Source organism: Leptonychotes weddellii, chromosome 3 (genome assembly GCF_054177405.1).
Source record: "Leptonychotes weddellii isolate Sample4059 chromosome 3, ASM5417740v2, whole genome shotgun sequence".
Classification (NCBI taxonomy): Eukaryota; Metazoa; Chordata; class Mammalia; order Carnivora; family Phocidae; genus Leptonychotes; species Leptonychotes weddellii.
In genome coordinates this window covers 121,860,413-121,874,300 of record NC_138371.1, presented here as the reverse complement: position 1 = coordinate 121,874,300, position 13,888 = coordinate 121,860,413, and the positions used below count along the sequence as shown (strand labels likewise).

The following is a 13,888-nucleotide window of genomic DNA, read 5'->3' as shown; positions in this document are numbered from 1 at the left end:
GGTGATGGGTATTAAAGAGGGCACATTCAGCATGGAGCACTGGGTGTTATATGCTAACAATGAATCATGGAACACTACATCAAAAACTAATGATGTATGGTGATTAACATAACATAATAATAAAAAATAAATAAATAAAATAAAAAAATTAAGGTAGAGAATAAAATTCTACTCCTACCACCACTTGCAAAGATTCTGTGCTTCCTACCTTGATACATTTTAGCCTTTAACTTAAGCATGTGGCATAAAATGGCAGGAAGTGAAGCAGCCATGTTGGTCCACAACATGGAGCTGCATGATGAGGTGGCACAGTAACACGTTAGTAAGAGCTTGGGGGCCTCTGACAACTTTTTGCAGCAAAGCTACCTGATCAGCTCATATTTTTACTTGGTTTGGAAATTTTTTATTAAAAAACTGGGTTGGGGCATGGAGCACCTGGTTGGCACAGTCGGTTAAGAGTCCCACTGTTGGTTTTAGCTCGGGTTGTAATCTTGGGGTCTTGAGATCAAGCCCTGTATCTGGCTCCATGCTCAGCATGGAATCCGCCTGGGATTCTTTCTCCTTCTCCCTCTAACCCTCCCGCTTGTGTTCTCTCTCTAAAAATAAATAAATAAATCTAGAAAAAGATGCGGGGGGGCACAATTATTTTTTAAGTTGTCACGGTAGCCAAACCTGTAACTTAACTAATACAAATTCCAGGTTGAGAAGTGGGGGCTTTGTCAATAATACAGTGGCATATAAAATGTTAAGAAAAAGACGGCGTAAGTTAGGCAGTGTCAATGAGTGTAGAAAAATGAAAAGCAAAGCCATTTTGGAGGTTTAAGCTACAGATTATACAGTTAGGAAACAGGGAAAGGTAAGAATTTGAAGTTTTAAATCTGAGCCACTCAGAAGATACCTATACCATTAATCAAGATAGGAAACATAAAAGATGGAGAGTTGCATACAAATTGAGTAGATCTAACTGTCCAAAAAGCTGTGAGAAATGAGTGTTAAGTGCTTAAAAGAGCAGAACTTCACACAGAATTAGGGCTTATTTGCACAAAAATTATAGTTTAAGTGGCAAGAACAAATGAGATTATTACAAAGGGAGAAGTCATAGTAAAGAGAAAATTATAGTGTTTCAATTCTGTCTTTTAAAAAAAGCTACATGTATAATACTTCAAACATTTTCTCTTTAAGGGAAATAATCTGAATGTTCCACGTATTAATCTCAGAAGCATTTTCTGTAAATAACAGACATCCTCATGACTCAGGCAATCAATTTCATTGATTAACGCAACACCACAAACTACAATGGTAATTTTCATCCTCATACAGTTTTAGATCTTTTTTTATTTTTAGTCACATTGTTTAATTTATCCCCATAACAAACCATATTTGTTAAAGACTGGAAAAGTGATGGCAAAATGCACTAATTAATGAGGAATATAGAAATATTTCTGAAAATTAATCTCAAAGTGTTCTCCAAAAGTAACATTTATATGATCAAAATTATTACAAAACACAGCAAGGTATTCCTAGTACTTCAAAAATAATTTTAAAAAGAGAAATGATTATATGCAAATTTGGTTTTTCAGTTAATGAGGTGGGGAAAACCTATCAACTTTTAAATGTGTTCTTTTTATTAAAAAGTGCTTATACCCTAAAATCTTCACTAATAAAATCATTTAGATCTTTAAAATATCAAATACAGGAACTGGAGAGCATTTTTGAGAGCAGCAGACTCCCCGCAGAGCAGGGAGCCTGATGCGGGGCTCATCCCAGGACTCCAGGATCATGACCTGAGCTGAAGGCAGATGCTTAACCAACTGAGCTACCCAGGTGCCCCTGGAGAGCATTTTTATTGATTTTTTTTATGAAGGTTAAGTAGATTTTAATCTACATTCAGCCACAAAATACCACATTCATTTCAAAGGTGTTTCAAATTTTTTTCTAATTAAACAGCATGCATCAGTTGGTAATGGGAAAAAAATCTAAACTTGTATATATTATGAGACTGCAATGAAATACAATCCTGAACATACCAATATAAGTTAAATCATTTTTTTTTTAAAGATTTTATTTATTTATTTGACAGAGAGAGAGACACAGCGAAAGAGGGAACACAAGCAGGGGGAGTGGGAGAGGGAGAAGCAGGCTTCCCACAGAGCAGGGAGCCCGATGCGGGGCTCGATCCCAGGACCCTGGGACCATGACCTGGGCCGAAGGCAGACGTTTAACGACTGAGCCACCCAGGTGCCCCTAAGTTAAATCATTTTTACTTAAAGTCACTTAACATTGTTCATGCAAAAGTAATATTTAAAAATATCTGTAAGGATCTTCAGATTATACATTATGAAATCTAGAGACTAGTATTCTTCAAAGAAAAATCTCATACTTACCTAGCTTATTTTAAAATTACTTAAAATTACAGAACATATTTATGCAATATACTAAACTTACAGTATTTTGACTTTAAGCAGTGTTAAACTAGAAAAACAATACATTTTTTCTTCAGGAGAGATCTAAGGCACTGACAAGTTTGGTACTCATTTACTGAAACTGTATGCTTTCAAGAAAAAATGACTTGAGGGCTCACCTTCATTATCTAAATTTCTCTGTATTCCGATTTCATAAAAAGACTTCACAAAAAAGGATTATGAGCCTATCCATAATATTTGTATGTATAAATTGGAAGCAATACATTTAGTTCAAGAAAATTAAAGTCAAGTTTTCTAGAAAGCAGGTTAAATAAATTTTTTCAGTTAGTCGAAAAAGAAATGTGTATCCACATCTTCCAATTACTGCATTATTTATTCATTCAACAATTATACTTCTGAACATATGCCAGGCATTATCACATGAGAACGCTATGCAAAAGTTTCAGCGAACATTTACTGAGCTGCTATTATGTTCTCTTTATTTCTAGCCACTGATCTCTTACTTTATGATAGCCACATGTACCTTAGCCATCAACTAAACACTAAATTATTGATACTTGAACTCTTGCAACCTAGGCCTTATAAGACTCATGATTTAAGAAGCAAATTTTAAAAGGAAAATTAAATTTTAATCATTCGATTACTGCTGTTTCTTTGACATTCCTGCCACAAAACACATGGTACTCTTGACTAGGTTGAGTCATCATTAGATAACTAACTGAAAACTGAACTCAAAACAAGTATTTTTGCTTTCGTCTAATGCGTGTCAAAACCGCCAATCACAAAATATTAGCCTTTTATCGTCTAGGTTTTCAGATCCGATAAATTTTCCTCCCAAATGAAAGAATGCGTGCAGTCTACTTCGAGTCAAAACAAAAACTGAGAAGGAAAAGGAGATAATTCCTTTCTTTCTCCCACCTCAAAAAGAGTTCAGAAGATACTTTCCCTTACAAACGCCTCCCCCTGCCCCTGACGAAGCAACCAGGCAAGTCAAGGCAGACCTAGAAATTCCGAAATCTTAACAGATCGTAACCAGGGAAACAAAATTTGCCAAAATTCTTCCTTCACTTCCACTGTTTCTGCAAAGACCACCACTTATTAGATTTTTTAAAAACCCCTGCAGGAATGCTGGCTGCATATTAATAAATAAAACTGCCCAAACGCAGAACAAGATGCCCACAATTATCAAAGGATGGCCTTAGAGGGTTAACTACCGAGAATGGCCAACACTTTAGCAGTCACTCCCTCGCAAACGACACAAAATGAAGACGTCTCTTTCTAACCTGAAGATAGTGGTGAGGCATCTCCCTCTCCCCTTCTAGTAATGACCAGCCTTACTCCTTTCTGAATCAGGCAGGCCATCAGACAACCTCATTAGGAGGGGTGATGTCAATCTTCCGAGACAAAGATTATGGGGGTAGCTCTCTGGAACCAAAGGAATCAGCGTTAAAGCATCAGAGCCCCCAGCAAACCCTCCACAATGACGAACAAACCAAAGCCTGGGATCCCCCCACCACCCCATTCATCACTCTCTCTAGCCAGGGCTGATTCAGACCAAGAAAACCTCTCCAATTCAGGTAAGTGAAAAGGCACCAGGTGTCTGCCCTCAGATCCCTTTTCTCCTCCACTGCTCTCTCAGGACCCCTCCACACCTGGAGCCACTAATTAAACTTTCAACCGCCAAGAAGCCCAGTCCTGGCCACACACAAGATGGCAGCGGAACACCTACCAGAGGAAACAGCTGCGCCACCACTCCTGCGATGCCGGCCTCTCGATTGCGAGTATCCCCATTGGCCCCGCCAGAGAGCGCGAGACAAGCCGAGAGCTCTGATAGCCAATCGGGAGGCGGCGCGATTGGGCGCCGCCGCGCTGCCGGCGATACGCGCGCGGAGCCTCTGAGGCGTGGACCCAGTGGGTGTCCAACCAATGGGCTCCCGGCCAAGTAGTGGGAGCTCTGGGTGTCCAACTCCTCCTATTTAGGATTAGCGTTAGGTAGGCCTGGGCGTTAGGGATTGGGCGGTCCTCCCTCCCCGCCTGAAGCGAGGCGGGACAGTTGTTGCTGAGGTGAGGTCTAGTAAATGGTGAAGTATTTCCTGGCCTGGGGGCATCTGGGACCGTGGGGTCTCGGTGGCGTGGAGTCGGAGAGGAGCCCGACCCGCGGGGAAACCCAGTCTTGCCAACGGAGCGGGCCCGGCGCAGCCCTCAGGTCTGTGGTGCTAGTGGAGCCGAGGCACGGCCTTGGGTGGCCCGCTGACAGCTCCTTCGGCCCGGACCTGGGAACGCGGCGGAGCCCTCGGCTGCGTGGACCCCAGCCCTTGCAACCTCTCTTTTCCTTCTATCCACCTGCAGTCCCAGGCTGTAGAAGGGACCGCGGGCGTTCTGAGTTCTCAACCCCCATTTCATTTTCTATCTCCGGGTGCATACCTTAATGTGAGGTGATTCCTAAGCAGCTGGGAACCTGAGGCTGTAAAAGGGGCTGCAGGAAATGGACTGCATTGTAAAATCCAGAAGCAGAACTGGAAGGTTTAACCACTGACCCATTTCACAGGTAAGACTTAACACGAGTCCTCAATGAGTAAAATCATTTGTCCAAGACCACGGAATTGAGATTAGATCCTAAAGGCACCTGACTCTCATTAACCACAACCCAATAAGTAATTAAAATAAGGAACAGTGTGTAATGAACTGAGCTCTTCAGCGTGTGGAAACCTGCAGTGAGTTCTGTATGAGGCAAAAAGGTAACTTTGAAAAGGTAGAGTGGAATAATCAAAAAGCGGACTCTGAAATCATCCTGCCTGGTTCCTTCCTTATTTTTTGTCACTGCCACTTACAGTGTGACGCTCCTTAGCTTCCTCAGAAAAACAGGCATGCTAATTTTCTCTCATTGTTACGCAGATCAGTAAGAATAAGTGAAGTATTGAGAAGTGTGCCTGACACATGGTTTATACTCAATAAATGTTCATTACTCTCATCGTAATTAAAACATGAGAAATAGAGAAGAAATGGTCAGTTTCATAAAGAGCTTGTTTTTAAAAACAAAGCAACCATAAATTGAGGCGAAACAGACCGACTGCTTTTCTCCAAAATGAAAAAGTGAGAAGGGGAAAATAAGAACAAATTTAAAAATCCCTGTTTCACTCCAAAATATTAAACTGTTTGTCTCTGGATGATATTATGAGTGATTTAACTTTTCTTCTTTATGCTTTACTGTATTTTGCAAATTTTCTTCAGTAAACATGTTTTACTGTTATTAAATTTCAGAAGATATGAACAACATTGGTGAGAGTTTTCTTCAAAAAGCTATTAGTATGCTTGTGTGCTGTAGGTGGAAATAGGAATTGATAGAACCTTTCTAGAAAGGAGTTTGGCAGTCTGCTCCAAAAGCCTTTAAAATGGACAGTCCTTTTTTGAAAATTATATACTTAAATTTTAAATTAAGTACACTATTACGTTCTCTTTTTACAAAATTAGAACCTTACGGATAGCACAATCCACAGTCCCTGAATTCCCCCTTGCTCCTCCAACCCCATGCTAAAGACTTTGGTGCAGAACCTTTAAGTCTTTTTTTATACTTACATATTCTCAATGGGTTCATATATGCATTTGTAATTTTAAAAAAATGTTGATAGTATCATACTATATCATTTTCTAACTTTATTCATTTGACAGTGTTTTTGAAGTGTATACCTGTTATTTATAGCTTATTATGTATTTATGGCTCATTTTTTATACCTGCTGGATAGTGTTCCAGTGTATGGCTGAGTTGTTCTGTTAATGTAGAATATTTATTTTTGTCTCTTTTATTGGTTTTTATATTAAATTCTATTTTGTTTGATAGGTACTGTATAGCACATTTTATTTGCCATTCTCTTTTTGATGGACATTGGTTGTTCCCAGTTTTTCAACTTATAGACAATGCTGCAGGGAAATCCTGGTATGTATTTTCTTGTGCACATGTGCTATTTCTCAAGGATATATAGATATATATCTATATCTATATATCTATCTAAAAGTGGGATTGCTTGGTTTTAAGTTATGAACATTATTTTTTTTTTTAAGATTTATTTATTTACTTAGATAGCACTAGCGGGAGAGGCAGAGGGAGAGAGAGAAACTCCAGAGGACTCCCTGCTGAGCGGGGAGCCTGACAAGGAGCTTGAACTCACAACCCTAAGATCATGACCCGAGCTGAAATCAAGAGTCAGTTGCTTAACTGACTGAGCCACCCAGGTGCCCCAAAGTTATGAACATTCTTAATTTTAATTGGTCTTGCCAAATTTGCCTCCAAAATACTTCTACTAATTTAAACATCCCAAAAATAGAGAGTTCAATTTTCCTACAGTCTAGACTAACACGAGATCCTGTCTTCTTTTTGTCCATCTGATGGATGAAATTAATACTCATTTTTAAAAAATTTTCATTCTCTGATTACTAGTAAGGTTGCAGTATCTATTCATATGTTTATTAACTTATAATTTATGTAAATTTCTATAATTTCTTCAAAAAATTACCCATTTTTCTATGGGTCATCTTTTTTTAATGGTTTAGAGTTTTATGTGCCCTGGATACTGCGTATCCTATATAATTTTTATAAAAAATTTTTCAGCGTCAGGGTGCCTGGGTGGCTCAGTCAGTTAAGCATCTGACTCTTGATTTCAGCTCAGGTCATGATCTCAGGATCATGAGATCGAGCCCCACTTCCGACTCTGCACTGAGTTTTGAGCCTGCCCCACTCCCTCCCCAACCAAAGTTCACAAGCTCTATTTTCTCTCAGCTCTTTGCTTGGCTTTTAACTTTATTTAATGTTTTTGTTTGTTTATTCTACAGATAGATCTTGCTTTTTTTTTTTTTTTTTTAAGTCCTTAGGTGTTTTTTTATTTCACTGCGTTTCTCAAAGACTTCCAGTATAATACCGAATAAGAGTGGTGGCAAGTCTCCTAATCTCTGTGCCTGACTTTAATGAAAATGCTTCTAATGTGTCATCATTGGATATGATGTTTGCTGCTAAGTTTTAGTAGAGAGTTTATCAGGTTAAAGAAGTTCTCTTCCTAGTTTGTTAAGGGTCCCTCATCTTCCAGCCTCCAGAAAAGTTGCTGACTTTTATTGAATTGTTTTTTTTTCTGCATCTGAAATGTTGGTTTTCCATTTATATGTTAATGTAGGAATTTACGTTGATAAACTTTCCAATATTAAATTTTTGGGGTATTCCCAGGATAAATCTTATTTTAGTAATATACTTTTACTCTACGGCATATTTTACTTACTATTTTTGCACAGAAGTGCTTTTGGCCTTGAGTTTCTTTTCTTACATGTCATGGTTATACTAATCTAAAAAAAAAAAAAAAAAAGTTGAGTGGCTCCCAAATTTTTCCTGACCTGGAACAGTTCGTATATGATAGAATTTATCCGTTCCTTGGAAGTTCTGTAGAATTCATCTATAAAACTGAATAGACCTGGTATAATAGGAGTGAGGTGGGGATATGGGGCATGTGGCTCTCCTAAGATCTTTAACTGTTGTTTAAACTTTTTATTTTTATAGTTTTGCCTCTAATTGGAATTTCTACTTCTTGAGCCTATTTGATATTAAGTCAGTAATTTCAATTAGATATTTGTGTGAATTATTCTGTCATTGTAAAATATTTCTCTTTGTCTCTTCTATTGGTTTTCATATTAAATTCTATTTCGTTTGATATGAACATTTCTTGTATTTGCTGGTATGTCTTTTTTCACATACTGTTATTTCAACCTTTTGATGACATTTTGTGTGATTTAAGTGGGTCTCTTATTTTAAAATATAGCTAGGTTTTGCTTACAATCCATTTTGAGAGCCCTTTAATAAGTTAGATTAACACATTCACCTTTTTTGTGATTATTAAGTTTGGCCTTTTTCTTGTCATCTTATTTTCCATGCTTTTCTTTGTATCTTTTATATCCTATTTTTCCATTTCTCTTTTTAATTGAGGTTGGCCCCAAGTTTTCTTTGTTCTACATGTCTTTTAAAATATACTACCTTTGCATTTGCAACATAGTTCTTAAATATGTTTCCTAACAAGATTTAAATTTAATTAGTATTGATACCCTCCCTATGAAGAAGAACTTGACGGTACTTCTGCTTTACTTTCTCTTATCTTGGCAATAATCCCCTTCCATCCCCTTCTATAAAAGAACATAATTTCCCCTGTTTGTTTTTGTTTTTTTTTTAAGATTTTATTTATTCATTTGAGACCTGTATCAGATACAGAGAAAGAGAGCATGAGCAGGGGGAGAGGCAGAGGGAGAGGGAGAAGCAGGCTCCCCGGTGAGCCAGAAGCCTGATGTGGGGCTCGATCCCAGGACCCTGGGATCATGACCCGAGCTGAAGGCAGACTTCCAACCATCTGGTTCTTTCTATCATTTTCTTTCATTTGTTATTAAAACCCATTTTTAATCTATCTTTAGCATTAATGTGTTTTAGTCATTTGCTCATTATTGCTTCTTACCTCAGTACTTCTGTGTATGTTAGTTTTTTTCATGAAGTTTGGGTACTTTCTTTCAGAGAATTCCTTAGTGGCTTTTTGAATGTCTATGAAAGTCTCTTTTTTTAACCTTCACTATTGAAAGATAGCTTGGCTGAAAGGCATTCTGGGGTCAGACTTACTTTGCCTTAACTTATTGCACCTGGCATTTCTGATGAGAAGTCTGATTGCCAGTCTGATATGTGTTTCTTTTAGATAATCTAGATTTTCTGGAAACTTCTAAGACTTTGTCTTTATTTTTGATGTTCTAAAGTTTATTCACAGTTTGTCTAGTAGTGTGTATTTTATCTTGCTTGGTACCCAATGAACCCTTAGTTGGCTTATGTGTTTTCCAGTTTTGAGAAATTCTTGGTCATTATTGCCTCTTCTTCATTCATTTGAGGTAGTTAGCGTTACTATCCCCATTATAAAAGTTTTTATAAAGTATTTATAAAAAATAAAACTTAAAAAATATTTATAAAATGGGGATATTTTATGTGAATTAACAATATTTTAGGGGCACCTGGGTGGCTCAGTCGTTGGGCATCTGCCTTTGGCTCAGGTCATGATCCCCGGGGTCCTGGGATAGATCCCCGCATCCGGCTCCCTGCTCCAATGGAGCCCTGCTTCTCCCTCTCTCACTCCCCCTGCTTGTGTTCCCTCTCTCGCTGTGTCTCTCTCTGTCAAATAAATAAATAAAATCTTTAAAAAAAAGACAACAATATTTTAAATATGGGTGATTCTTAACTTCTCTGTAATTTCCTAATTTTGATATTTTACATATTTTTCCATTTAATATGTATTCTTGTTTCTGTAATAGTCTATGCTATTTTAAAAGAGCTATTGTTAGAACAGTCTTCTTTTTCTTACATGTTTTATTCTTTGTAAATATGTACCAATCTTTATTGTTTTTTTTACAGAATGTCTCATGCATCCATGGACCAAAAGATGGAGTTGGTTTTTATTTTTAAAAAGATATTATCAATGATCTGATATAACTATAAATACTCACTTGATGAAGTTGCATGGACTCATCATCAGGTTGGACTAGTGGTTATTTTTGAAAGTTTCTTCAACTGAAGTTACTATTTGAAAATTAAAGCATCCAAGAACATTGGATTTGGAATGGCATAATGATGTATTTTCTCTGAGGACTGCAAATTTCATAGAGACCACACTGAATTCCAGTTGGATTCCAGTTATATTCTTCAATCAAAGTGATTCAGTCCTTTGATAAAGTTAATTTTGAATAGTTTTATGTTTATGAACGACGCCAAAAGATGGGAGAAAAAAATGGTAGGTTTGGAAACCGTTGTTAAACATTATATTTAAAAGTGTATAGACCACTTAATGAAGCTGAATTGTGGAATTTTCAAAGTTTTTCACTACAAGTGACTATTCTACATTTGAAGGAATTTAGGATTTATTCTCATGTAGCCAACAATTTTGACAGTCTTTATAATTAATTGTGTGTCTGTAAAACTAAATCATTTCTTTAATGTACTTTTTAAAAAATACACTATTTTTTAGAAAACTTTTAGATTTACTTTTTTTTTTTTTTTTTTTTGAGAGAGAGAATGAGAGAGAGAGAGCACATGAGAGGGGGGAGGGTCAGAGGGAGAAGCAGACTCCCCGCTGAGCAGGGAGCCCGATGCGGGACTCGATCCTGGGACTCCAGGATCATGACCTGAGCTGAAGGCAGTCGCTTAACCAACTGAGCCACCCAGGCACCCTAGATTTACTTTTTAAAGAAAAATTGAAAGGGTAGTACAGCAAGTTCCCATATCTTCTACGTCCAGTTTTACTTATGATTAACATCTTATATTTGGCTGGTACATTTGTTACAGTTAATGAAACATTATTATTAACTAAGGTCCATAGTTTATTCATATTTCTGTAGTTCTTACCTGATGTCTTTTTCTGTTCCAGGATCCCACATTATATTTATTTATCATGTCTCCGTAGGGTCCTCTTGGATGTCCAGTTTCTCAGACTTAACTTGTGTTTTATTTTGTAGTATTTTGTATCCCAACTATTTTGTAGGATGCCCCTCTATTGGAATTATTGATTGATTTTTTTTCTCATGATTAAACCAGGGTTATGGGTTTTGGGGAAGAAGACCATAGGGGTAAAGTGCCATTTTTACCACATTATATCAAAGGTACGTGTTATCAATGTGGTTTCTCTCTTATTGATATTGAACTTGATCATCTGGCTGACATAGTGTTATGTGGTTTCTACACTGTCAATTACATTTTTTTTCTCCTTTCCCTATTGTGCTCTTTGATAGGAAATCACTATATGCAGCTCATATTCAAGGAGTGGGGATTATGCTCCCCCTCTTTGAGAATGGAATGTCTACATTAATTATTTGGAATTCTTCTACAAGGGAGATTTATCTCCTTTCTCCCATTTATATATCTCCTTTCTCCCATTTCTGTATATATTCAGTCATTTATTTATTTCAGTATGGAGTCATGGGTACTTCTTTTACCCTATCCGGTTTTCTGTCCAGTACTGTTTTATTTTGTTACTCAAATTGTCCCAGGATTGGCTGTTGGGAGCCCTCTTTCAGTTGGGTCTGTGTCCCTTTGACATACCTGTATCAATGTAGCTGGGTTTTTGTTTTGTTTTGTTTTGTTTTGTTTAGCACTTCCTTATTTTCTGGTACTGTAAGATGCTGCAGGCTTATCTTGTATATTTCCTGCCCCAGTTCTAGAGTCAGTCATTTCTTGAATGAGCCCTGGTCCCTTTTAATGGAGGATGGTGTCAGAAACCCATATCTGGGTGATAGTTGTTACTGGGCTGTCCTTGCTTATAGGCCCTTTTAGCTAACAGAGCAAGGGATATATGTGTATGCTAAGCTATATATAGGCATATCTATAAATATCTCTATATGTAACCATCTGTATCTATATTAAGCTAAACATGAGTTTATTCTGATGTTCCCAACTCTAATCCATTACCACATCTCTCCAACATTGAGAAGCATGGCTCCCACCATCTGTTATCCATTTATTTAGTCACTCAATTCCTGTGTGTGTGTGTGTGTGTGTGTAGCTGTATCAGAAATGTAAATTTATTCCCAGGTAGGAAGCTACAGTTCTTGTACACAGTTCCTTTTGCCTTTAGTCTTGCAGACTCTACTTATTTCCAAAGTTATTTAGCTTAGCACCTTTCTACCCAGCCCTTCAGTGAGGTTGTGTATACAATTGTAATACAGTTAGATGTTCCTGTCATGGTCAGTGTTCTTTTCTGGGATCCTGGACCTCTTAAATGATATTTTGAAATTTCACTACCCTTTAACATACTTGTAATATATGGATAGTTATACAGATCATACTGTTGATCTAGTGGTCTCTGGACTGTTCATGTAGGGCAGTAGTTCTCAAACTTTCTTTTGGTCTCAGGACTACTTTATACTCTTAGAACTTTAAAATCCCTAACAGTTTCAGTTTATAAGGATAATATCTCTTCATATTTACTGTATTAGAAATTGAAACTGAGAAGCTTCAAAAAATAATAAACCCAACATGTTAACATAATTTACATTTTTGTGAGCAATAACTTTTCTAAAACAAAAAAATTAGAATAATATTGTTTTACATCTTTACAAATCTCTTTTATAGTTAGTTTACTAGAAGAGGGAGTCTCATATCTGCTTCTGCATTCAATCTGGTGTGAAATGTTGCTTTGGTTGAAATGTATAAAGAAAATGAAGCTTCACATAGACAAAAAGTTGGAAAAAGAAGATTTTAATAGCCTTTTAGACAATTGTGTACTTTTTTTTGATACAACTACAAAACTCAACAAGTAGTTATTCCTTCAAGGTCAGTTGTAGCATGAAATCTGAATGCATATCTGTGAGTTTTTTTACATTCTGTTACATTAAAATCCATTGGTCTGTCTTGCACATTGAATGGATCTTTTATGATTTTATAATATCATGCATTGGCCACTTGGAAAATATTGGCTCAATGAATTATGCAGATTTTCCAGATGTTGACACATTTCATCATACAGTATTTAAAAATCACATTTATTAATATTGCTACCAATCTCATCAAAGAGTGATTAATTACTGAGGAGCTATCAGGCTTACTGTGGCACATACAAGGCTTACAAATTTCCAATTTTAACTTGGTAATGTGAATTTTATCAATAAACAAATGCTGTCAATATTGAACTTCCGGGGGTAGTAGGCTCACTTTGTTTTTTCAAGAAAATGTGTGCCAAACACCCAAGTCTAAGAAACTATAATTTTTATTAGTAGTTCTTTTAAGTAAAAATAGTTTTCCATGAAAAAAAAAAGCTGGTTTAGCCTACAACTCGAACAATCTTACTAGTGCTTTTGCTTGAGACAGCCATTATCCTGTAGTAATCATTTTATTGCTTTATCATGGACATTCTTTAGTGAAATTGATGATGAAGAATATACTGGTAGTATACTGGAAGACTTAAAACTGGTAGTTTGGTGCCACTCCCTTGATTCATGTTAAGACATAAATACTTTTACTCAGCAATGCTTTTATACCATCAGTCAATGTCATTATAGAAAAGGAGCAAATAATGTCTTAGTATTACTATTAAAATGGTTTGACCTAGCGTATTGTCTGAAGGGATCTGAGGACCCCAGGGGTTCATAGACCACACTTTGCTGATCACAGACTCAAAGAGATCATAGAGATTCTCTAGACCAATGCCCTGAAGCTCTTTAAGGGGTGTGTGTGTGTGTGTGTGTGTGTGTGTATATCTTATTATCAATGTATTTGGTAAATACTCCAAAAATAGTTGGCTAATAAATAACTCCTACAGCTGTGATTCTTGAGTATTGCCTCTTTACAAAGACAGTGTATATCAAGGGAGATTGGGAGACATACAGTGTAACTATATAATTTTGTCTTTCTTCTTTTACAAAGCTGCTATACTTCCCACTTTGTGATTATGTTCTTGCAGTAGTCATATCGAGCT

At 36.8% G+C, this 13,888-nt stretch overlaps 2 protein-coding genes across 15 annotated transcripts in view; one reads left to right on the top strand and one right to left on the bottom strand.

Moving 5' to 3' along the window:
- Positions 1 to 4,219, bottom strand: part of CAB39L (calcium binding protein 39 like) — a 112,543-nt gene extending 108,324 nt beyond the window's left edge. For 3 of the 10 annotated variants that reach the window (XM_081815450.1, XM_031032084.2, XM_081815451.1), the window contains exon 1: positions 2,582 to 4,099. The gene's annotated coding sequence lies outside the window, so the exon portion shown is untranslated. Of the gene's footprint in view, positions 1 to 2,581; positions 4,100 to 4,152 lie in introns of those variants that run through there. The other 7 variants (XM_081815445.1, XM_081815448.1, XM_081815446.1 and 4 more) reach the window with 6 other exon arrangements.
- Positions 4,220 to 4,320: 101 nt separating this feature from the next.
- The window catches only part of SETDB2 (SET domain bifurcated histone lysine methyltransferase 2), a 54,999-nt gene continuing 45,431 nt past the window's right edge, over positions 4,321 to 13,888 (top strand). For 2 of the 5 annotated variants that reach the window (XM_081815436.1, XM_081815433.1), the window contains exons 1-3: positions 4,323 to 4,971; positions 6,262 to 6,357; positions 9,838 to 10,213. In XM_081815436.1, the coding sequence (XP_081671562.1) occupies positions 10,198 to 10,213 (16 nt within the window). In that variant the 5' untranslated portion in view covers positions 4,323 to 4,971; positions 6,262 to 6,357; positions 9,838 to 10,197. Of the gene's footprint in view, positions 4,972 to 6,261; positions 6,358 to 9,837; positions 10,214 to 13,888 lie in introns of all 5 variants that reach the window. The other 3 variants (XM_081815434.1, XM_081815437.1, XM_081815435.1) reach the window with 3 other exon arrangements.